Below are 23,592 nucleotides of genomic sequence, written 5' to 3'. Positions count from 1 at the left end.
CCCGTGCCCCATGAGAGCCCACCTCCGGCGCCGAGCACAGGCATCCCCCTCCACCCCACCGGCGCACCCCGTGTCCCTCTCTATCCACCTTTTCTCCATAATTGTTGAGGGAATGCGTCATCACCCCAGCGCAGCTCACGTTTCTCTGATGATGAAAAACAAACATAGGCTACAGTCAATAAGAATTACAGTCAATTTTATGGCAGCTGCTTTGCAGGCAAAATTAATCATCTCCTTTAAGCCAGCAAAGACTTAACAGTTGTAACGTTCCTTGCTATGACAGGCACGTTCCCAGGTGCCATGTAGATGAGAGCATCGCACTGTGCTCCAGGTCATATAAACCCTCAGCAGGATACAGACCCTGCCTCCAAGCGCTTAGAAGCTGCAGGCTAAATGAAGGGAAAGAGAAAGAAGATAATGTAAAACACAAGCAGCCGGAGCAAGAGATAGTAGCTTTTGGAGGAGCTTTTCCTAGCAGTACAGGCTACATCATGCCCTATACAACTCTGTGCATTTGTAGCTAGACACTTACTGAAGCCTTGCTATCGACACACTGCTTTCCTACTTACTAGTTGTGTGTTAGAACAGCTTTCACTGTGCTTAATGCTTACCCTTCACTATAATTAACATGGAAACCACCGGTTTGGCTCAGCAATGGGACTCCGGCCAGGTCTAAGGAAGGATCCCCACTCCCTCCCCAAGAAATCCAGGCCTGCAGCATATTACTGAAAGGGAAGAATATTTTTCTGTTACTTGGGTTAACACCTAGCACATTGCAGACTTTGCTTATTGCTTGACCTCTCAAGACTAGAGCACTACAAAACGGTACTATCAGCTATTTGCACTGCAGCATAGAAATGCTGCGCAGGGTCAGAGAGCAGGTCTGGCTAAGCCAAAACTCTGCTTTTGAAAGGGACAACAGCTGATATCTAGGAGAAAGCATGAGTGAGGCAAGAGCATAGCAATTCCTCCCAGAATATTCTCACAGCCTCTCATTTATTTTTAATCTGCCACCCACCAATTTCATTTGATGGCTCCCAGTTCTTGTACTGAAAGAGCCCCTGAACAGTCATTGCCTGTTCACCTCCTCTGTCCTCTCAGGATTTCAGAGACCTTTACTCTTGCTCTTCCAAGCTGATGAGTTCTCAATCGTGTAATTGCTTCTCCTACAACCCGCAACTTTAATTATTCTGTCACCCTTCCTTAGGCCTTTTCCAGGAGTAATTCCAGGTACAACTCCAGCCAGGTGCCAGGCAACATCTGCAAGGATGCAAACATAGCAGGAGGGGGAGCGTGCAAAGAAACAAAAACACAATTCAGACCTACAGCTGTGCCTTTCTGTGATCTCCCAGAGCCTGAGAATACTGAGGTGGAAGCAATTGCGATGGTGGCAGAGCACCTGTACAGTAACTCAAACCCTTCCCTTATCCATGTGAAGAGGAGCAGATGATGCTGTCAAGTTAACTCCTGTGGTTAGCGTCCCTCGGGCAACCCCTACAGTTTTTTGCAGGTAGTCTGGCAGGAGCTTGGTAAGGTAAGGCTAGTAGGCTTTACTGCACAAAGACCTGACTTAACTCTCAGGCTAGAGACAAAGCTTACTCCATTTCCCCAGCCTGTATGCTCCACCAAAGAGCGGCTGACAGGTGCTGGCTACTGCCAGCTCTTAGCTGTTACATCAGGCTACTGTCCCCTGTACAGCCAGAAAAATTGGTCCAAATACTTAAGTGGAGTTCATTTCAAAGCCCAAAGGAAAAATAAAGCGTACAACAGTCAACTCATAGTTCCACACGAGCCCCTTTCCAAGCAAGAAAGACTGGCCTATAGCGGAGATCCCTGATGCCGGACATGCCAGGGAACAGCAAGATCTAGTTAACAGGAAGAGTCAGAGCTTCACTAATTATTTAGACCTGGAGACCACTCTCTGCACTGTCAGCTGCTGTCCTAGTAATAGACTTCCAAGAACCCAAAGTCTCCAGCTCTGTCATTCCATTAATATCCACCATATTTGTTCAGGGTTTTATCTTTTGCTTTTTAAAAGAAAAAATTCCAAAAATATTTTCCCCCTTAACATGCGTCACTTGAGAGAGAAAGTAGGACTATTTATGCCAAATTTAATTTTATTTCTTTATTTTACAAACAAAAAATATACATTTACTCTATATTTAGTCTCTTTGCATCTCCCTCCCCCCACAAACACATAACACACTTCTGCTCAAGGACCATTGTGAATATGGCCCAAGGCATTTATATACATAAAAATACAACAAGAGGAAGGTCAGTCCATGACCTAGTGCAGAAACTCCTCAGCAGCAGAATGTGGGACGCTCCAGAAACACTGGAGTCCTGCCAACAAAGGAGAGGATGGACATGTTGACCACCTACCAAGGCGATCCTTCAGCACTGAATTTAGCCGATAAAAAGACAAATTCATAACCTGCTCTTCACATCACCAAGGAGGGCAGGCAAGTCCTTTCAAATTCAAGGTGTTCAAGAGGCAGCAAATACTCCTTGGGATGGGAAAGCATTTGCTCCTTTATTCTTGAACTGCTTCAAGACTTCCACATCTCCTGGCCCTGTCCAAGGCCCACCAGCTCCAGGGAAGCTTTGCAGGTTTCCCCGTAGTGGCTAACAGCAGCTCACTACTGGTGTAGCTGAGCAGCATTAGGAGCAGCAGCAGGGCAATTCAGAGACCATGTCATCCATCCCTTTTACAGTAAGCAAGTAAGTGTGGCTCAGGCCGATTCACAGCAAATGATGGGAGGAGCATAGAACATTTTTCTGTGCGGCAAAAAGCTCACCTGGCCAGTTGCTTGTCCACCCTTTACACAGTCATTGCACGGAGGAGAAATGTGAAAGGCTGTTGAACCACATGGTATAACTCAGCTCAAACATATGGACAAACGGAAGCCTTTTTTCCTTAAAAGTAGATTTAAAAAAAAAAAAAATGTATTTAAAACTGAGGGGAGGTTTTTTGTTTTTAAGGTGTCAATGCTACTTGGAAGCCTGCAGGGCAAAGTCTACAGGCAGCAGAACAGAGAGGCTGCATTGCTCATTAACTAAGAAGATAAGCAAAGGGCCTGCATAGTTTTGGCAACCAATATGCACTTTGTGCTCTTATCCAAACTGTTTCTTTCCTTACAGTGGAAACACCTGGTAGCAAATGCTACTACCTAGTAGCAGTGTTTTGCATGATCCAAACTATCACTGCACTGTTCCCTCCATGAGGATTTCCTAAAAAACTCTTACCTCAATATTCTTCTTCAGGAACAGGAGAGTTGGGGAAGAGATGCACACAGTCCCCAAATGTTTCATATTCCCTCATTCTGCCATCTCCAATGGAAAGCTGCCATTAGTTATAGCAGATCTCCACCTACCTCGAGGACCCAGGTAGGAAGGAACCTCCAAAGCTAGAAGAATAAACCTCTTTATCCCTGGAGAGCTCAGTATGTCCCAGAAGCCAGTCTGATGCAGCTTTCAGCGGAACAGTCCCTGGATTGCACCACGGTGTCTTGGAACTGCGTACCAGGCAGTTCAGACAACAGTCCCTTTTCCAGAGTGGAAGAGATGAACAGGAAGTTCCAGATAGTCTTTAAATGAACCACACTCCACATGCACAGAAGTATTTTCAGTGTATCAAGCCAAAAAACCTATTCAGACCAACAGAAATCTGGACATCTAAACTGCAACATAAGAGAAGAACCTTGCCACAGAAGCAGTAGCTGAGTGTCCCTCTCCCACCTACCTCCCAACCTAGAACACCAGTCAGCTTGATTCTACTGCTCCGATGGTGTTTGAGAGCTCCCCTGCTCTGCTCTGCCTCAGGCATCTGAATTTCTCTGGAGCCTTCATCTGCAGAGTCAGCTCCCTCCTTTACAGTCCCCTCCAAGACCTTGCCAGACCCAAGAAGCAGGGTGCACATGTGAAACACATCCACCTCACATGTTTTACTCTTAGAACTCAGCCTTGACTCAGTGTCATTACTTAGATTTCACTGCGAGTTCAGCTGCACAGCAGCACAGTCTGCAGAGCCTGTTTCACAGCTGCTTCAGCTCAGCTAGTCAGCATGGCTGCCTGTCCTTCTGTCTCCCTGTCCTGTCAGGTCATGTCCATGCTGCTACCTATTAACTAGTGCACCCCAAAACAGTCCCAGGGCACACTGAACAGTTCTCTTCACACCCCTCTTCTTCCCACACACTCTTAATGCTCCTTTTATCCCCCAGAAACTGCCATTCATGATTTTCATCAGTATTAGCTGAAACTGGAGAAGAGCACAGCTGACCAGCTTCCCTCTCCAGACGCTGCTGTCATGAGGAGCCTATGCAATTGCATTATGACAAAATACACACAACCATGCTGCTCAAGAAAGCCCAGGAAGACCATCTTTGGCTCCAAGCATTAAGCACTTTCTATATATGCATAATACAGCAGTCAAATCAACACCCTCATCCTTAAGTGTCATTCCCCTAATGGACAAAGAGGAGCTTCCAGTCACTGAAAATGAAGGGGTACCAGCCAGGCCTATCTTCTGGGTCAGAGTTGCATCTGGAACATGGAGGATCAGGAAGGTTCAGTGTTTATAGATTTATGAACAAAACTGCTCCAGGTTGTTCTCGGGTAGCGACAGAAAACGTCCTTTCCAAGGGGATTTGGGCTGCCAACTGTTTCTCAATAGGTTTAGGAAGTCCTAAGGAAGAGGGAAAAAGCCATGGCAGATAGCCAAGGACTGATTTCCCATGGACATCCTAACAGTTGTGGTGTCAGGAGTTTGGAAGGAAAGGAACGAGGCATCGTGTGAAGGGGGCTGCACTGCCTTAGGCATTGATGGCTTTCCAGCGGTCACTGTCTACACTGTTGATGCTGCCCACATGATATGGCATAGAGGCTACATCATCCAGGTAGGCTGCAGTGTCAATTTGAGTGCTTGAGTAGAAACCAGAATCCACTCCTTCCTTCTTGGCAACAGCATAGGGGTGGGGTAGGTGCACGTCTACATCTTCAGGTTCATCCACTTGACACTTGTAGGAGAAAAGGATCTTCGGCTCAGACCTAGAGTCATTAAAGATTTAAAATATTTGTTTAAGCAGTGCAGTATCCCATTGCAGCCACCTATCCTTAACTGAAACTCAACAGCAGCAATAAGAAACCATATATTCAGGCCTTAGAGAAGTCTTTGCATTACTGCATGGCAGTTACTGCACCAGGTAAATCACAGGAATAAAAGCTAACGCCAGCTGCAGCTTCAGACCAGGATATCTAGGTGGAATAAAAATGGGAGAACCCTGACTCCAATGTGAGAAGCATAATCATGAGCTCATCTTTAGGATGAGGGGACAACCCAAGGGCAACAACATCCAAGCACCACTGGACTCCATGGCAGCCTGGCTACTCATTTCAACAGAAGGGGATTTTGCCTCAAGTCCCATTCACGGGCATTAGGAAAACCAAAACGCAAACATGCGAGGATCAGCGGTTTCCATCCCTACCTCCAGACACTTTTCCCTTCTGATTTCAGCAGGCCACAGAAGCACATTTGGATAACGTAGGAGTACTCTGTGTTCCTAATTATTTTAAATCCTACTGTTTCTTGCTCACAGACAATAGAAGGTAGAGCTTCAGCAACACTGAAACACTTTTTCCTATCAAGATGCATCTCCTCTGAGCGGTCACACGATGGCACCCTCGACCCAAGAATCATGCTTCTCAACATTCTCAGAACAGGCCAGAGGGTCACCGTTTAGAGGAGCCCCCAGTTAAAGGATTGATGACAGCCACTGGGTTACCTAATTCTGAGATCCTTTCTACTGAGCTGTCAAAAACCCTACCCAGGGGACTATTTAATCTTCCAGGACTCAGTCCCTCACTAACTATTTAGTTACCAATTTCAGCAGCAAAATTTTACATAGCAGAATGCAGACACTTAAGAACTGATCCTCATGAACTTTCAAGAGGAACATAGCTACCAGCTCCACTTTGCATGCAAAGGAGTCTTGGAGAGAACTGACCAGCCCTAGGTTACACAAGGAAAACAGCAAGGACATAAACAAACAATTGGTTCTCTAAGCAGCATTCTAGTCACTGCCTTTATTCTACAGATGGGGAAAACGTGGGTGCAGAACAATTAAACAATACATACTTTACAAACCCCTGCTCCTGGCTACTCACCCAAAGAAGCCTTTCAGGAAGGCCACATAGATGAGAGGTGCAAAGAAGCTGAAGTAAAGGAATGTGGTAGCATCAACACAGCTGTCAAAGGCAAAAGGGAATATGAAGGAGTTTAGCATCCATACGCAGTACAGTTGGATAACCCCAGCCACATCCACCTAAAGGAAGCGATCCCATTTCCCTCTAGAGTGTTTAAGCACAGCGGAAGAAAAGTCTTGTGCTAAATAAATTTAGACTAATGCAAAGTAATAGGCACTGCTATCAACATGTGGCTGCTCCCAGACGCTTTGGGAGGGAACCATGTCAAGTCCCAAGGCTTGATCGAGAGCACAATCTCAGCGCTCCCAATTCTGACTCACAGAAGTGACACTGGTCCCTGCAGTAACAGATTCCAGATATGACTAAGGGCATCTCCATGCTATTTCTAGGAAACTGTCCATCTCTTCCCTTATTAACCATGAAATATGAACCAATGCCGAGCTAAAGGTCAACCCTCACTCACCACCTCAAGACCAGCGCAGAGTATGCAGCTCCACAGACCTCCCCACTGTGAGTTTCCTGAGCTCTTTGAAATCTTTAGGCATAAGAAAAAACAGACCCAACAGCTTTATGCCTCCTTAGGAACACCTAACAAAGTTTGTTTTCTCAGGAGAGGCAACGCTGAAGGACACTCAGATGCTTCATGGGAAACTGGGCTGCAATCTCCTGCCCCAGCATACATACCACAGTCCTTCTATGATATCCACACAGAGGAGGGCACTGCCCAGGCCCTGCACCAGGTTCAGCAGAGCCAGAATTCCAGCATAAACATAAAAACTCTTCCTGGCTGTAAGACAGGAAGACATAAGGGTGACACTCAACTTCATCACCACCAGCCCAGCACAAATAATAGGTCCTGTTTGATAGAGATGGCAAACCCAATGGAAGCATCTCACCATCTGGGCTCCTTAGAATTCCTAAAGAGTTAGGACCGCATGTTTCTGTCCCACGCTGCCAAAACTGATATAATGGGCTAAACCATGCCCTCCTGTATGTGCATGCACACACACCAGGCACACAGATGGGTCTTAAAATGCAGCATCATGGCAACACATGCAAAGATGTTATAGGCAAACAGACATCCAGAACCACTGTCAGTCACATACTTGGACATAAAGAAACACAGCTGAACCAGAAGCAGTGCCATTCTGATCTGCAGCACTAACACAGCTGCTCAGGAGACCTGAATAGCAGGCTGGCAGGAGAGTACCCCAGAGATCAACACTGGGCAGAGGAGGCCCAGGACCACCTACTTGTAGCATGTGCCACATGTCCCCTCCCTCAAGGTACCCAGACATAGATGCCAACATTACTAGAGGGAAAAAAAAAAACAACCCACTAATGAAAGCATCTTACTAACAGAGTATTTCCCTATTCAAGAACTGTAGATAATCTGCAACAAAATAAAAAAAAGGAAGAAACATCTTAAAGTAAGCACCCAGGCAAAACTTATTAAGCAGCTCCCAACTAACCTGCGAAGCCCAGGACTTTTATTTCCCAGGTGGATGACCAGCATACATACATCATCATACATGCATTTCAAAAGAAACTACACAATTAAGTGCATTTTGTATGGCTCTCTGAAGATGTATTTACCATGACAGTCACATTATACCTGTTTCAATAACTGAGCTAAAAGTCTTGTTTTCTTAATGTGATGGCTTAACTATTGAAGTAGCAGTGTAGTCACTCCTATTCTGCCCCGGCCTCCGAAAGGCACAGAACACTATTTTTCAAGAAAACTTATCAGTCCTTTGCTATGTATCTTTACCCCAAGTTAGTGGAATGCACCTGCAGTACAGATATAGGACCCTCTTATTCCCATCTGTCCTTTATCCTAGTGCTGTCCCCATCTATATTCTGGAACACACTACAGTCACTTACAGGGCAAAGAAATCCGGTCTTTCAGAGGAGTTTTTGGAAGAATCACCACCAAGGAATAGACCTGTTGAGACAAAGAACTAACTGTTCCATGGCTGTTTGGAACTAAAATCAACTAGCTTTGCAGGGATGGTGTGTGGCATTAGGGAGTACCGAGATGCTCTGCGGGGAACATAGACCCCCAATATTGAACCTAGTTCAGATGTGAAAGCTACACAACTCATCCTCCATCAGCACACACAGGCTGGCTGGTCACTGGGAAACAAGAAGGTGAAGAACATCTTCAGCTCAGCTGGAATTCAGCTGCCAGAGCTTACATCACTCCACCACATTGTCATCTGCTTCAGCTTCCCTGCCCCATGAGAAGGATCAATACTGCAGGAGCAGGAAGGGGTTGGGGGGGGGACCTATGGCCTTACCAAAAACAAATCATTCTCCTTGTCTTAATTAGGAAATACAAAAAGGAAGACAGAGCGTGTAACACGCGCTTAGTATTCACCAGAAAGAAGAAACAAGAGCTGGCAAGCCAGAAGTGTCTCCCTCCATGGCCATAGATGTTGAAGTCTTCTGCTGAGAGGTGGGCATCAGGGTACAGGATTTCCAAAGTCCCCTAGGAGAGAAGTGGTACCATCATGATTCTGTTATGGTCAGCACCCTCACTACCGTGAGCGTCTGCACAAAGGAGACTACGCTTAAGGAAGTTCAGATAACAATTGTCTCTGCCTTCTCACTAAGGCCCAACCATTTGCCTGCTTAGGTCACGTCAAGCTCATATAGGAGAGGTGCAAGAAACTGAAGATGAAAAGTGTATATAGGGGAGAAGTGGCAGGAATCTGTCCAAGGGAAAAACAGCATCAATGACCACCTGGAAGGGAGCCTGAATGAAGGGAAGATAGTAGATGGAAGCAGCTGTCTGTCTGAGACAGAAAGTTCCACCTCCATTTTCACCTCTAAAGCAAACATTTTGTATTTGAAAATCTGAAATAAAAACCTGCACTTGTGCAAGAGTGGAGGAAAGAAATTGTCTTATCCACCTGTATACCTGAAAAACTGTATGAACAGAAACTAATATACAGGCAGTGGAAAGAGGAAAGGCACTTGCAAGCAGTTATTGAATCCAGATATATAGTTCACACACTTGATATTTAATGAGGCTCCTCCAGTGCATCATGTGCTAACAATCAGCTCGCTGCCCCTGCAAGCAAGAGCCTGAACACTGAACAATGATCTGTGTGTTATCCTGGCGCTGCCTCAGATAAAGAGGCACAGGGCCACTGACATACCAGGAATAAATCCAGACATACACTGCATTGTTTGTAGAGAGGTAGAGACACAGCTAATAAACTGAGCTAGCAAGCCAACTGTTAGTTTGAAGGGAAGCAAGAGCTCTTAGTTCTCAAAGAGACAGAGGACAAGAGGCTGAAAGGGCTCACTGCACTGCCTTTATCTGACAAGGGCACTTTGTGTCTCTCCATCTAGTTTTGGCAAAACTTGAGCTAGAGTCAAACTCATTGCTCAGATATGAAGAATTTTCACTCCTATTCCAAAACTCATGAAACAAGGCAATCTGCCTAAACCTCATCTCATTTCTTGACACTGGTCAAGCCAGTCATGCCATGAAGAGATCTAGTCTTGGTGTATACTCTGGGGATCCTCATCCATCACCACAAGCATCCTGTCATCCCCCAAAGCCTCATCTAAACAGCAAAGCTGCCATTTGTTCCACATTCCAGACAGGAATCCTACATCTAAACTGCCTAATTCCAAGCAGAGCTCTCTTTTGCAAAGACTAGCTTTTCTTCTCCAGTGTACTCACCTGAGTGACAGAATATGCCAGAGACAGCACTGTGGTGATTGCCAGAACACGTTTCACACTCGACTTGCTCTCCAGATGACCTGGAAATAAGGAATATTCACACATGATCACATCCTAATTTGCTCCCAACTCTAGTAAAAATCAACTATCTCCAAAATCAATGTAGGAAAATTCCAGAAGCCTTCAAGGGACGGTTAAAGCTCACTTAACCTCTGTAGACCGCTTTTCTGTTTGGAGAATTAAGCCTTTCACAGACAAAACGATACCTATAAAACAGTAGATTTTAACTTGCTTTCCTCCTGCCCCACTAATATACAGAAAGCAATTAAGTCTTTCCAGTGGTGCTACCATAAAAAAAAAAAAAGGAAAGGGAGGTGGGGGGGGAAGGAATCAGGAATTACTCCAGTATCATCCACATAGAACAGCTGAAGACTTTATTCTCAGGAAAAATGTTGATGGGCAATTGGGTTAGGGCAGAGAAGAAGGCTTTACACACTCTGGAGGAATCTGCACTGGAATATGGAGGAACAGGCAACCTCCAGAAGTCCCTTCCAACCCAAGTTATTTTACGAGCCCTTTAGAGAACAAAGAACCAGTGCTCAGATGTCCCATTGGCAGACCTGACAGACATACCTACCAATTTCCTGCTCCCCAACCCCTAGCCCACATCAACAAGTGCTCCACATAGCTTCTTCACTTGCACAGCTGAAGGAAGTAGAGTAACAGGCTACAGGGATGGCTAAAGGGGCTGGATGAAGCCAGCATGGAATCAAACCAAGGTGGGATAGAAGGACTGCCAAAGGAATCATCCTTCTTACATAAAATGGGGTTGAAACAAAGAAGTCAGACAGCTGATCCGTGCATAAAAGTCCTCTTCACTTAAGCTGTACAATCCTTCACTATGTGCATGCAGGGTGGGGTGGAGGGGAAGCGATGCGCATACAAACTCCGAAACTGTACAAGTCAGAAGAACTGTGAAGGTAATCGGGCTTTCAGCCATTTCTAACAAAAACTGTTGAATTTGTCCTCTATATTTATTCTAGAGATCTTTCACTTTATAGGATCAGCATTCACACAAACTTACAGACACAGTCTCTGTGAAGAGAAGGGGAACAGGAAACATTCAAAGCATTCAAAAGCTTCCTGACACGTACCAAAGGCAAGGCCTAGAATCACCACGCTCAGCTCAATGGCCAGAAGGAAGAACCTTGTGATCTCCCACAGGATCTGAGGGATAACAGAAACCAGACAGATGTGATTAGGAGTGTGGAACCAATTGGAAGTTAATACAGTGAAACTCCACTCTCTGCTCCAGGAGATAGCAGCCTCTGAACGGAGCAGGACATTTACACGGACATTCATCATGCTTCGTAGCAATGCTAATTATGTGCTTGTCTCAGAACCTGACCCAGCCTACGAAACAGAACTTATGCGTGCGAGTGAGGAAATGGCATGCTTGCTGAGAGAGGAAGTGGCCGTGGCTCACCACGCTTGAGGCTCTGTCACCTGTAATGGTTGTGTCCTTTCTGCTGTACTCCCAAACACAACCAACCCAAGAAGGTCTTAGAATTATAGCAAACAGGGCCAGTTCTTAAAGCAGCAAATTCTGCAGTAAACTTATGACTGTAAAAATTCAGTATTCTGACCTTCTCCAAAGCCACTAGTCCCAAAATCTAAAGTAGACTGTAAAGCACTGCCTCCTTCCAGCTGGTCATTTTCATTCCCATGTTTCATTTAGTAAACAAAAGTGAATAAACAGCAGGTTAAATAACTTTCAAGAAAGTCATGCAATAAACTAGTGGGGAACCTAGGCAAGAACCTAAAATCCTGGCTCAGTCCTTTTCCTCTGAACAATGCTCTCTTGAGGATACACGTTATTTTAAAAGGTGTTTGGTGAGATACTTAGGAAAATATAATTACACTTCTAACATCTCATAAAATAAATAGAAAATATAGGTGAGAGAGAATAACACAAACATAATAGAACATGTGTCTACAGGAAAAATTGACAGAAGCTGTCCTACTGTACGACTTCCCAGCAAGGAGTGCTTAATAGCAACACTAACAGAGCTGAAGAGAAGCACCTTCTCACCCACTCTCCATTACTGAAGTCCTGTACCTAGATCTATTCAACAGAGGTTAAGGAAAATGCTACAGAGATCTAGCCACCCAGAAGCAGCACAGTAAAATGCTTTCACAGGTAACATAAGAGAAAGGCAAGAGAACCACATTGATCCCACAGAATAAAGGCTAGAGAACCGCATTCTGTGGTGGCTGTTCTGCCTCCAACAGCTCAAGAATGACAGAGCTTTGTTTTAGGTGATATTCTACTACAAGTCAAACGTCTACAAAGAAACAGCACGTACAAAGCTATTTCCTGATTTCCTGTTTGCTAAAGGGTTCGCCCTGCGCTCAGGGTGGCTGCAAGGACATTCAGCTATCAGGCTCACAATGGAATTCAGTTTTATTTGCTTTCAGTAAGTGGGGAAAAAAAGAAAAAAAAATACACACACAGTATTTTTCCAAGAGTTACACAAATACAGGTAAGCATGACAAAGACCAGGTGTTGCTTATCCTTTTAAGGTATCTATCTGAATGTTTAGCTCTTGCAAAGAAGAGTCATTCCATCTTTGCAAGAGAAAGTTTTACTGCCACTATTTGCATGTCTAATTTAGGAAGTTCATTGTTTTACAGCCCTGGATGTTGTGATCACTTAGATACAATTATCAGAACAGGATTCCTTAACACACACAGCTACGACTACCGCAAATAAAACATTCTTCCTGAGTTCACATAAGAGGGAAGCAGAAACAGATTGCTGTGACAGGACTGCACAAAGCAGAGCCTCTGAAGTCAGTGTTGTACCTACCTTATCAGCAACTGTGGCAGCATCAGAGGCACTGACGGTCATGGAGACAACAGCACGGGCAATGCCAACTAAAGCCACCACAAATACCTACATAAAAAGATACCAAAAGTGAACTGATGTCAACAGGGAGATATGCAGCAGCTACCAGAAATTCCTTTGGAATATAGTTTCCAGGTGACGTGAAGTCCTCAGTACCCCTTACAAATTCAAACTAATTTGCTGGAACCAGCAAGAGGATTCTTTGGGCTTGTTAGATATAGGAGTGCTGACTTAGAGCCTAGAAGGAACAAATTCTTTCAACTGTTGGATTACACAGCTCTGAAGAAGCCTCATCCACTCCTTATAATAATGCCTTTATAGGCAAAGAGCCTTCCCACCCTTCAGTCTACTGGGTCCGGGAAGGAGAAAAATTGAAATAAAAATATATCCCTCCAAATTACAAGATAAAATGCTTGGTATGACTGAACAGACCAAATGCATCCCATTAGCAAAGCCACTTGATAGTAACTACCACACTTAGATCTGCAATAGAGGTGAAGTCCACAGTTCTTTCACTCAGCACTGACAATGCTCAGGAATGCAGAAGATAAGTCAGCTGTAGGCAAAAGCTTTAAAGCCTCTTACCCTGCAGTGCAGTGCAACACACGGATACCTGAGCCAGCTCATGTACCATTTAAGCATGACAGCATGGAACTCAGCACAGCTAATTTACCAACCCTTGTGCTGTCATAGCTATACTATGCAATTAAGAGCTCAGTTGGATATCTCTACCCTCCACTGTGCAATGAAGGCTTAGCCCCTGAAAAAGACAGATTTTTTTTGATGAAATCACTAGAGTCATGAGCTAATTTATTATAACACTCAATAAGTGACGCAGCTAGATTTATCACAAATTGGAAAGAGTCCAGGCTTACTATAGGTGCTGTTCTCAAACCACCTTAGAAGCAAAGCACCTACAGCAGAATGCTTCCCCTTTAAAGGGGGAAGGAACGAACACAGCACAAGACAAGAACGTGACATTCCCTTCTGGGGTGGGAAACTCTGGGAGAGAACATTGACAAAAAGGGAGAAGTCCCTGAATATAATGCTATTCTAGAGCAGCAACAAGTCATTGGAGAAGTAAACACACCCTTTTTGTTTCTTCTCTAAGTAGGAAGAGACTCTTAATCTATTAACTTAGCTTTAATCACCGACTGCACCAGAAAGCACTCCTCGGAGATGTGACAAACAACTGTTTGAAAGGAAATCCTCACAGAACACATTTACGTCCTCATTTCCCAAGAGCAAATGCCAGAAGATCAAACCAAGTGAAAAACACTTCCCTTTAAGGCTTTTGCATCACTTTCTGCATCTCATTCTGTTTTGAAAAAGCCAACAGCATACAATCAGTTCGCTTTTTTTCCTTTCCTTTCGTTTCTCAGGAGTTTTGCTTTCCAAAGCCTTTGGCACTAGCTTCTCACTAACTTATTACTGGAAACATAATAGAAAATTTAAATCCAGACTGGAAAAGACTTTTTGTTCTTTTTAAACTCTGAAGCATTTTATGTACCTGGTTATCCAAACCTGGTTATCCAAAACATTGGGCACAAGCCCAATGTCAATGTTCTGGACATATAAGAGCTAACAGGACTTCTCACCAGACTGGCACTGTTTTTGATATTTCTTGGGTTTTGCCATGCCAGTACCTGTACATAGCTTGAAGAAAGATACCGCTCATCTAACCCAACTCAAACATGTATTTACTTACACAATCTGTATTAATCTCACTGAGAAAGAGCAGGCACATTATGTTATATTAAGACAAGCCAGGGCCTAAAAATGCACCCATGATAAAGCTTCTGAATGACATTTCTACACAACTCTATGTAGGTCCTTAGCTTCACTTCCATTAACTGTGACTTGCCTCATGAGGCAATCAAAACGATGCTCAAAGACTACTGCAGAGACCACCTAACACGATCAGAATCTGCTTGTGCCTTTTAAACTGGGAAAAGGGAACAGACAAGAGATCTTACATGTTTGAGAACTGTGACTGTACAGCCTATATTTTCTGTTTCCATTTTAAGAAGCAATGAGAACATCCTCAGATGATCAGTATGATGGGAAAGAAGCTAACACGGTTGGGTTTCTACATGCCTGGACCAACCAGAACACTGTTTTCTACAGTAGATGAACAAGCTTCCCAACAGCTTCACACAAACCATTCCCCATTGTTTCACTTTCACTATCTCCAAAAGAAGCTGGTTTCATTTCACATATAACTTTCTCAAAGAAGGAAGGAAAACATAAGACAAAGATACAAAGATGACAAAGCAAAAACAAAGCAAACAAAAACACAAATACCACAACTACAACCACAGCAGAACAAAATCCACCCAAACCCAGAATTTAGGAAAATTAGCATTCAAAGAGTGTGTGTGTGGGGGGGGGGGGGGAACAAAAAACAAAAACCTTTAAGAACATGACTGTTTCTTGCAGTACATCCGCATCTAGAAATAGATTTTATCCCTGTAGAGCTCTGATCTAGGTTCTCTCCATTGCTTCAGTGATATTGTTAATGAGCGGTAACAAAGATCTGTCACTCCTCCAATCAGTTCAAAAGCACATAGTGGTACTCACTAGTATGTAGAATGTAGTGAAGATTGGACTGGAAGTGACACGGATTTTGGCCCTGGCAGAGGGCAGCTTCCAGAGAAGAAACATAAAGAAAAGCACATTGGGAATCAGGAGCAAAAGATCCCAGTAGCGGACTCTGCAAGAAGTAAATAAAACATAGTATTTTCCTGATCTTCAGCATCTAGAAGACAAGGTCCCAGCTCCAATTCCTCCTCATTCAAATTCTGAGAAAGAAAGCTTTCCCCTGGCCCAGGGTCAGTCTCTGGTCCCAACTTTCCCTTCTCACCTGGACTTCCCAATGTCCTCATAGAGCAACAGCAGGCACTTGTGTGGCACAGTGATGTTGGTGTCATTGATTGCCTGTGTTGTTGTTGGGGACAAAGTTGTCACGTTATCTAGCGCTGTCACCAGGGCAGTAGTGTGTGTGACGTTGTCATGCGTGGTGAACATCATCACAGACATCATGGATTGGAACATCCTGCCTTCTTTCTGGTCCGGGTCAAGCACAAAACAAGACAGCCACAGCAGAGACAAAAAAGCAACATTAATTCAGTTGTGAGTCAGAGTTTAAAACAAAAAACAAAAAAAAAAAAAAAAAAAAAAACCCACATCCCTTCCATTAGGCCCCAGCACAACTGCTTCCTGCTCATTACAGCAAAGTACCATCAACAGAAAGACTGTATTACACAGAGCAAGTGCCACCTGCCCCAGCTCTGCACACAGGCAGGACCAAAAACACTATCTTGTACCAGGATAATAAGCACCTTCAAGACAGTGTAACGTTAAGCTGGATTAGATTTCATGATTTCTTGAGTTTTAGCAGATTCATAGAAGAAACCAAGACTCTGCAACAATACCTAGCATCATTGGATGAAGACAGAAAACCTGCTGCACTACAGCATTAATTATCATTCTAGTTCCCACGATCATCAGAAATTATGGTCAACGATTTAGTTTTAACGACGGCAAAGAAAGGCCCTACCTAAAACCTCACAGTCTAAGAGTAGGGAAAGTCTGACATACTTTTATGTCACGGGACTGTACAGACTCTTTACCTTCAGAAATCAACACCGTCAAAAGCCAATATTAATCATTTTTTCTTCCAATCACCTGCAAGGCACCACAATTGTTCTGATTTTAAGCACAAAAGCAAGGCTGTGAAAAGGCAGTGCCTTTCTACAACCCTGTCAGTATAAAGTTCTCAAACTTCTTTACATGCACCGATCTTGACGGCATAGCACTTCTCAGACAGGTCAGCATCACTACCAGGAGTTTGCAAACCCAGAAATGGAAGCAGTCCAATCTAATGGCTTTCCTAAGGTCAAACTCTAGGGCACCAGAGAGCTATGGGCAGACCCCAGGAGCCACAGCCCTCAGTTCTTTTGCCTGCCCTACCTTCACTAGTCCTGCTACTTTGAAAGATGACAACATAGAACTTCTCCTTCCCTTGCTGAAACCTTTCTGAACTGCTTTTCCTGAAAGCACATTCACATCTTTTCTGCCATCTGTCTGTCGCCCAGGCCTGCACTGCTGTGTTATTAACTGTCCTTTCAGAAGTTAAAGGGAAATTTTTCTCTTCCATCCACAAACTCCATCCAGTTTATGACATTGCTGATGGCTTTGGTAAGTGCTGCACTGGCAGAAACAACTGCAGAAGTTCATTCCTCTGTTGCTTCTACAATCACCTTTGAAGCTTAACTGGATGCTGACACACAGTACTTCAGAGAACAGGATTATGCTAGAGTTTTGAACTGATTTTCCATAGTAAGCCTGCTCCTGACTCAATGCATTACCTCCTGCTAACCCTCTCCTCTCCCCACTGTAAAATGGTAACCCTCACCATTAATACACTTGACTAGCTATGAACTGAGCACAACCACAAGGCCCTATCATCTCTCCAGCCTGGCACTCCCTGAAGAAGCTGTCACAGATCACATACAAATTCAAAACACTTCTATCAACTGTCATCTTAAAGATGCACATTGCCAGGGACAGAGAGCACTTGAGCAGCCTGCGTGCTAAAGTTAATCCTGGATTAACCTCAAAAACAAACAAACAACAACAAAAAGCTCATTTGACTTTAGCCCAAGCTGGCATGGCAAAAGTGACAGCCTTAGTGAAAGGACTCAAAAAGGTAGTTTTCCTGCGAGGTACTGGATGACTTACAAGCAGGAAATAAGCAGCATAGCCCTGCGCCATCTATTGAACTTCTACAGTTCAAGAGTACCTTCCCCACAGACTGCTCAGGACTGTCAGCCACAGACTTTTCTCTCTCTTCAGAGGCTGAGACTCTTCCTAGGTCTTCTGAGGAGAGAGGGGATCATGACACTCTCAGCTAACACACCCTCCCCTTTGATCCATCCATGCTGATAGATACTCGCTGAGCAGGGATTTTCTTTTGTGGCTGCCGTATGCAGTGCTGCACAAGAGACGTCACATTAAATAACACATGTAGACCTGGAAAGATCAGCTTTGTGCTGAGGTGGCAAAATCTGTGCCAAAAATCCTAGCTCTAGTAGTGGTTCCAGCAAACAACCTTCATATTATGGACTTTTCTCTAGAAGTATCTTCTCTTCCCTCCAGTTTCTCACTTCTCTGAATTCATACCACTGATCTCCTGCTAATGACTTGGCTCCGTTCTCTTAGTCTGAAGCACTTCAGACCTCTACATCTCAGCAGCAGCAAGAAAGAATTATGGTCATACTCACCAACACAGAGGAAATTCTACCTAGTTTTTAAAGAGTTGGGAATGGGTGGAGAAAAACCTCACAGAGCACGGGTAGAATGACACGAACGACTCTGAGCCATCGCACCCTCCTAAGATGTCTTCTGGGATACGGAATTTGATCTGCCTGTCCCACTGAAGAGAGCTCAAGCATAAAGCTGCTAGGGAATGACATGGGAAAGAACAACTTTCTTATAAGAGGGCAAACAAGTACCTTTTTTTTCCCCCCTAGAAGCCACCACTATCATGAAACAGCAGCACACTGCTGATAAGAATGGGAGTTGGCCACTTGCAACCAAGCTCCAGTCGCAAGCTTTCAAAGGACAAAGTAGAATCAAGCTTACCTCAGCTAGGCTGCTTGTTTATGGCCTTGTGCTAGTGTCTATTTCTCCCTCCCAAGATGAAGCGTATACAAAGACAGAGCAGCAGAACATGCAACATGAGAAAAAAAGGCAGCCCAAGCCATCAGCCAGACAGGTTAATCTTCATACTTCTCTAATAGTTAAAGCCTATAGGAAGGATGCGGGGAACTGTTCTGCTTCTATCAAAATCACAGCAAAAATTCCAGGGCAACGGGACCTGGAACCAATGGCAAAGATCCGGTTAGGTTTCATCATCCCCATCATCCACACGGCTCCCTACAGCACGTTCTCCGAACCCTTGCCCTGTCCAGTCTGAAACAAATCCAGTCAGCTGAGCATATCCAAGAGATCAGTCACCACACCCTCCCTTCACAGGCAGTCCAGGCCTATTCATTTCCCTGCACAAAGCGGGTGAAATCACCCTGTAGCCACGTAAAAGGAAATCAGTGCCACAGTCCTGGTTTTCTTGTGACAGGTAGTTCTATTTGCCATACACTTGGGGGGTGGGGGATACGAAGACAAAACAAAAAAGAATGTCTTTCTACACGGCAACCGAAGGCAAGACTGATTTGATTGAGGCCTATTTCTCTGTCCAAGCACTGGACTCACAAGAAACATTTAGAAGAAGAACATCTCTAGGACTTGTAAGCTCTCCAGGTAAAGTGCTGGGGAAAGCTCAGCTGCTTCTTCGATGAAAAGGACTGCTCTTCTTTGCCTCTCACCAGCAGCTTTTTTTTTTTTTTTTTGATTCACGAGGCTCTAATTGTATCAGTGTCCAATGAAATTCAGGGCTGAAATCATTGGGCAATTCTCTGTGCTCTCAACGCCCAAACACAAAGCTGAACTACACACCTACCACAGTTTCAGCTTTAAAAAAGAAATGATAGTTTTCTTTCTTTTGGAAAAAGGCATTAGAAATCTTGCATATGTATTATCATCCTAGGGTTAGCACTGCTCCCTATATAAACACAACAAAACAGAAAACACCCCAAGTTGGGTTTTGCTCAACAGGTCAGCAGGGCTGACCTGACCCCTGCTACCTCAATGACATAAAGGTTAAAACAAAAATAAGGGGAGGGGGGGTTTCCTCCTTTCTTTTATTCCTCCTTTTTAACATAGCTTTTCAAATCTCATACTCCTTGGTCAAACCAGTTGCTTTTCCTCATTTCTTCCTAAAATCAAACTCACAAGACAGGTATTTTCCACCAATGACAGCAGACTAATTTCCCTCTTCTTTCCAAGTTTCATTATCACATCTGGTACCGGACTACCTTTAAAAGAAAGGAACCGCAATACCAAAAACAACCAAGGAAAAAGAGCAAAAGCAGAAGCCTCAGCAGTAACCCAAAACCAACAGAGAAAGAGAATCCACATTTGGGAATGAACTCTGGGGGAAAAAAAAAAAAACACATATAATTGTTTTTTTGTTTTTCCCAGGAGATAGGTGTACAGGCAGCAGGTAAGAAGGGAGCAAGCGAAGCAAAATAACACTACTCGGTCACTATATTCTACACCGGCCAGGCAGAATTGCCTATTTTAAAGGCAGCTAAGGGAATCAAGAGAAGCGACGGAAGAAGCCTGAAGCGGCCTTCTACCTTTGGGCAAACGCAAAGGCGCCTTTGCCACGCTCTGGGCACCTTCGCTGCCACCAGAGGGTTGCCCCGCTGCAAAAGGGGGCACACGGCTGCCTTTCAGGGACGAGCCGAGGGGCCGGGGAAGGGCCGGGCTCCGGGGCACAGCCCCGGGGCAACCGCAGAGCGCGGCGAGGACCGCGGCCGAGGCGGCCTCCGAGCCGGCAAGGCTTCTCGCCGAACCGCTGCGACGCCCGGCCCCGACCGGCCCCCGATAAACGAACGGACCAACAAATAAGCAGGTTAGGTAGAAAGGAAACAAAAAAGGGGCGCTCGGCTGGCCCCCTCCGGCGTGGGGAAGGGTGTTTCGCGACGGGCTGAGGACAGACAGACCCTAAAGACCTGGGGAGCTGCCAGGGGCCAGAGCAGGCGCCGGCCCCGGCGCTCCCCGCCCGCCCCGGCCCCAGCGCGGCCCCTCCGCCGAGCCCGGTCTCGGGGGGACCCCGGCACCCAGCTCCGGGGCTCCCTCCCGCCGCCGCCGCCCTCGCGGCCCCGCTCCTACCCGCCGCGTAGCCCACCCCGGTGTCCCCCGGCGACGCCGCTCAGTCGCGGGGGCCCAGCCCCGCCATGCCAGGCCCCGGCCCCGGCCGAGCCGCTCCCCTCAGGCAGGGAGCGTCGCGGAAGAGCGGCCCCAGGAGAGAGCCGCCCCGCCAAGCGGGTAAGCGGATGGGCGGTGAGGGCAGAGGCGGAGCGACGCCTTTTCGGCCGTGCCCGGCGTCGCTCTTGAGAAAGAGTCCCCGAGAGGGGTGTCGCTTCGGCCAATCAAAGGCGTCTCTGGAGAGAGGGTCTGTCAAAGAGGCCAAAACAAACAGCCGCGCCGGCCAATGGGAAGGGGCAGGAGGCGGGACTTGAGAGGCAGGCTTGCCGGGTTTTAAAGGTGCCTTGTCCCCGCGCGTCCCACGGCGAGCAGAGCGGCCCGACACCGCAGAGACCCGCGGCCTCCGCCGCCTTCGTGTTGCCTGTCGCCATCGCTGCGCGGCTCCGCGATTAGCCCCGGCGGGCTCCGGGCCGCCCTTCCTCTGCTTTAAAGTGGGTGTGAGGAAGAAAACATCCCCGCGCACCTCCAGTCAAGGAAACTGACCCCAGGCTTCCCGGAGGCCTTGGGCGGGGGGAGCCACCCCGGGGTAGACGTGGCCTCCGGCGGCGCCGACCTCGGCCCCGGCGCCATCTTGGCCTGGCTGCAGGCCGTTAATGGCTATATTGGCCTGTAACGCGTAGGCTCTGCTTTATAACCTCACCGGTAGAGCTCCCGGGCGAGCCCGTGCACCTGCACCCCTCTCAGGGGAACGCGGACACCACAGCAGGCGCGCGCCTGATCCAGGCAGCTGTGTCGGCGTGCGCTCCCACGTCCAAGAGAATACGGATTTTAGGCTGCTCCGGTGGAGGAATTATTTATTATGAGGCGGGGGAGTTAATAATTGTCTTCCAGAGCCCGGATCCTGCAGTCGACCCACTGCAGGGACAATGATTAACGAGCCGGAGAGCTGGACTTTTAAGGAAAGTTTAACGCTGACAGAACTAACTCGGCGCAGCTTGGACAAATAGCAGCCGAAGGAAAATGTGGCACCTAATTAGGAGGATTTGGAGGCACAAATATCAGGCAGAGAGAAGAGGTGTTTAGGATGGTAAACAGGGGTATAATTGAGACAAATGAGGCAAGATTAATAAAGGAAATAGCTGGCTAAATATCATCAGGCCACTCTTGGCGGGAAGAGCTATTTGACTGGGAACACAGTTTCAACGGAGATGCTAGTTGTCTGAGTCATTTCAAAGACTTCTGGCGTGGTTTTCTACCTGTAGTTCACCTGAGGCTCTAGGGATTGCTTCTACAGAAAAGCAAGGCTTTTGCTGAGCTGAAATTTGCTATACAAGCTGCACACCTTTCTAGAAGATGCCCATATTGAACAAGTTTGCCTGCCCTGCTCTGAGATACAGTCAGCGTGAGGTATTTTGGGACCCTCCCCTCCACACATGTCATTCCCAACTTAAGTCTGTATGATCCTCTTCTCAGGTTTAGCTTTCCAGCTTCACTTCAGTAAGACTCACAAAGAGGAGCTACTGTGCTGCCAGCCTCAGCCTCGTTCCATTGCATTTTCTACTGAGTTGAACCAGGTTTTTATGCTGGTGTCATGCCATTGGAATGACATCTGGAGAATCCGGTCCTTAGTTTGTCTCTCCTCTCATCGTCATTCTAGTTAATCATACGTTGCATGATTTTGGCACGTTCTGTTTATGGTTGCAAGCTCAAAGGGTAGGCAGGTGTCAACATCTCTGAGTTACAGAAAGGACACTTCTGTTTAAAGAGAGGTGGAGCGTCTGCCTAAAAGCATATGGTGTCTCAGTAGCAGAGCCAGGAGTAAAATCCATGTCTTCTCACTTCTAGCCTCAGGCTCTAACTAGTTCAACATGCTACCTCCCACATAACTGTGTCAGAAGGAATGATCTTGCCTTCCAATCCACCTGCGCTTTCCATCTGATTCAATCTGAGGCTAGAGCCCAGTGTTTAGGACATCAGGGCCCAAAACAGCCTCTCTCAAACAGAAGACTTGTTGAGTGCCACCACAAGGACCGTGACGCTTTGGATCCTGCCTTCCTCACTGCTCCCTTATAATACAGAGATGATGGGGAATCCATACTCGTGTTTCCCCTGTATTAACAAGCCCTGTCCCTCAGCCCAAACACGGTGTGTGCAAATATGGCTCTGCTGTTCCCAGCTGAAGAGATTGCCCCATCTCTTTGACTGCGTGCATCCTCCAACTTCAGCTTAGAACCACTGTGCTCTGTACCCTCTCCCACATCCAGTGTTTATCGGAGGCAAGGCTCACTCAGTTTGTCCTTGCCGTGTCACTCACAGTGTTGCCAGACTGGTGGTATTTAGCAGCCTTAGTATAACCTTGAGGACTTCAAGGAAAGCTGGCACTTGATGCTTTACCTGCTCCAGTCTGCTATCCCGTGGCAATCTCACCTGGCTTGCACTCCTCAGAGGCAGTAGGTGCAGTCATGGTTTCTAAGATAGTATCATGTTCTAATATCGTCACCAAATTCCACTCTTCTAGGATATCTTCTCTCTCTAAAACACTCTTCCCGTTTGTGTTGGATCAGGCTACTGGACAGGATATTACTTCCTGGCCTGTACTGATTTGCTGTGCAGGTGCTGAGCAACTGGAGAGACAGATGTGGCTGTGTTGTTTCTACTTAGCTACTGATTTCTATTTTCAGACATAAATTTGTTCCACAGGATACAACATGGGCTGTATTGATGTGTCTCTGCCCTTCTGTGCACTGGGAATTCAGTCCTCAATGTTCCTCCTGTCCTCTCTTGCTGTTGGGACTTGCAGCAGTACACTGGTGGTTTGCAAAATCCTAGAGGTGTGTTTTGGTACAGTCAGGAGTTTGATATTCAACTGAGTTCACCCCAACAAGCTCACACAGGACACTAGACAGCCACCTGGGAATAACAGCAGAGTTTATCCACGTCCTGACCAACAGCC

The 23,592-nt window shown here is 46.0% G+C and overlaps 1 protein-coding gene across 3 annotated transcripts; it reads right to left on the bottom strand.

Moving 5' to 3' along the window:
• Nucleotides 1-4,357: 4,357 nt before the first annotated feature.
• On the bottom strand, nucleotides 4,358-21,500 carry TPRA1 (transmembrane protein adipocyte associated 1). Of its 3 annotated transcripts, none has more exons than XM_068907611.1 (11): nucleotides 21,340-21,500; nucleotides 15,670-15,872; nucleotides 15,387-15,519; nucleotides 12,768-12,854; nucleotides 11,053-11,125; nucleotides 9,899-9,978; nucleotides 8,582-8,692; nucleotides 8,086-8,146; nucleotides 6,886-6,988; nucleotides 6,163-6,243; nucleotides 4,358-5,046 (listed from the first exon to the last, which is right to left on the bottom strand). In XM_068907611.1, the coding sequence occupies exons 2-11, from the start codon at nucleotides 15,858-15,860 to the stop codon at nucleotides 4,812-4,814; spliced, it is 1,155 nt and encodes a 384-aa protein (XP_068763712.1). In that variant the 5' UTR covers nucleotides 15,861-15,872; nucleotides 21,340-21,500; the 3' UTR covers nucleotides 4,358-4,811. The 3 variants fall into 3 exon arrangements, with proteins under 3 accessions (XP_068763712.1, XP_068763710.1, XP_068763711.1); XM_068907609.1 differs by lacking the exon at nucleotides 21,340-21,500 and adding an exon at nucleotides 20,604-20,840; XM_068907610.1 differs by lacking the exon at nucleotides 21,340-21,500 and adding an exon at nucleotides 20,620-20,757.
• Nucleotides 21,501-23,592: the final 2,092 nt, after the last annotated feature.

This window comes from Struthio camelus, chromosome 14 (assembly GCF_040807025.1).
Source record: "Struthio camelus isolate bStrCam1 chromosome 14, bStrCam1.hap1, whole genome shotgun sequence".
In the NCBI taxonomy this organism is placed as follows: Eukaryota; Metazoa; Chordata; class Aves; order Struthioniformes; family Struthionidae; genus Struthio; species Struthio camelus.
This window is presented reverse-complemented; position numbering and strand designations above follow the sequence as displayed.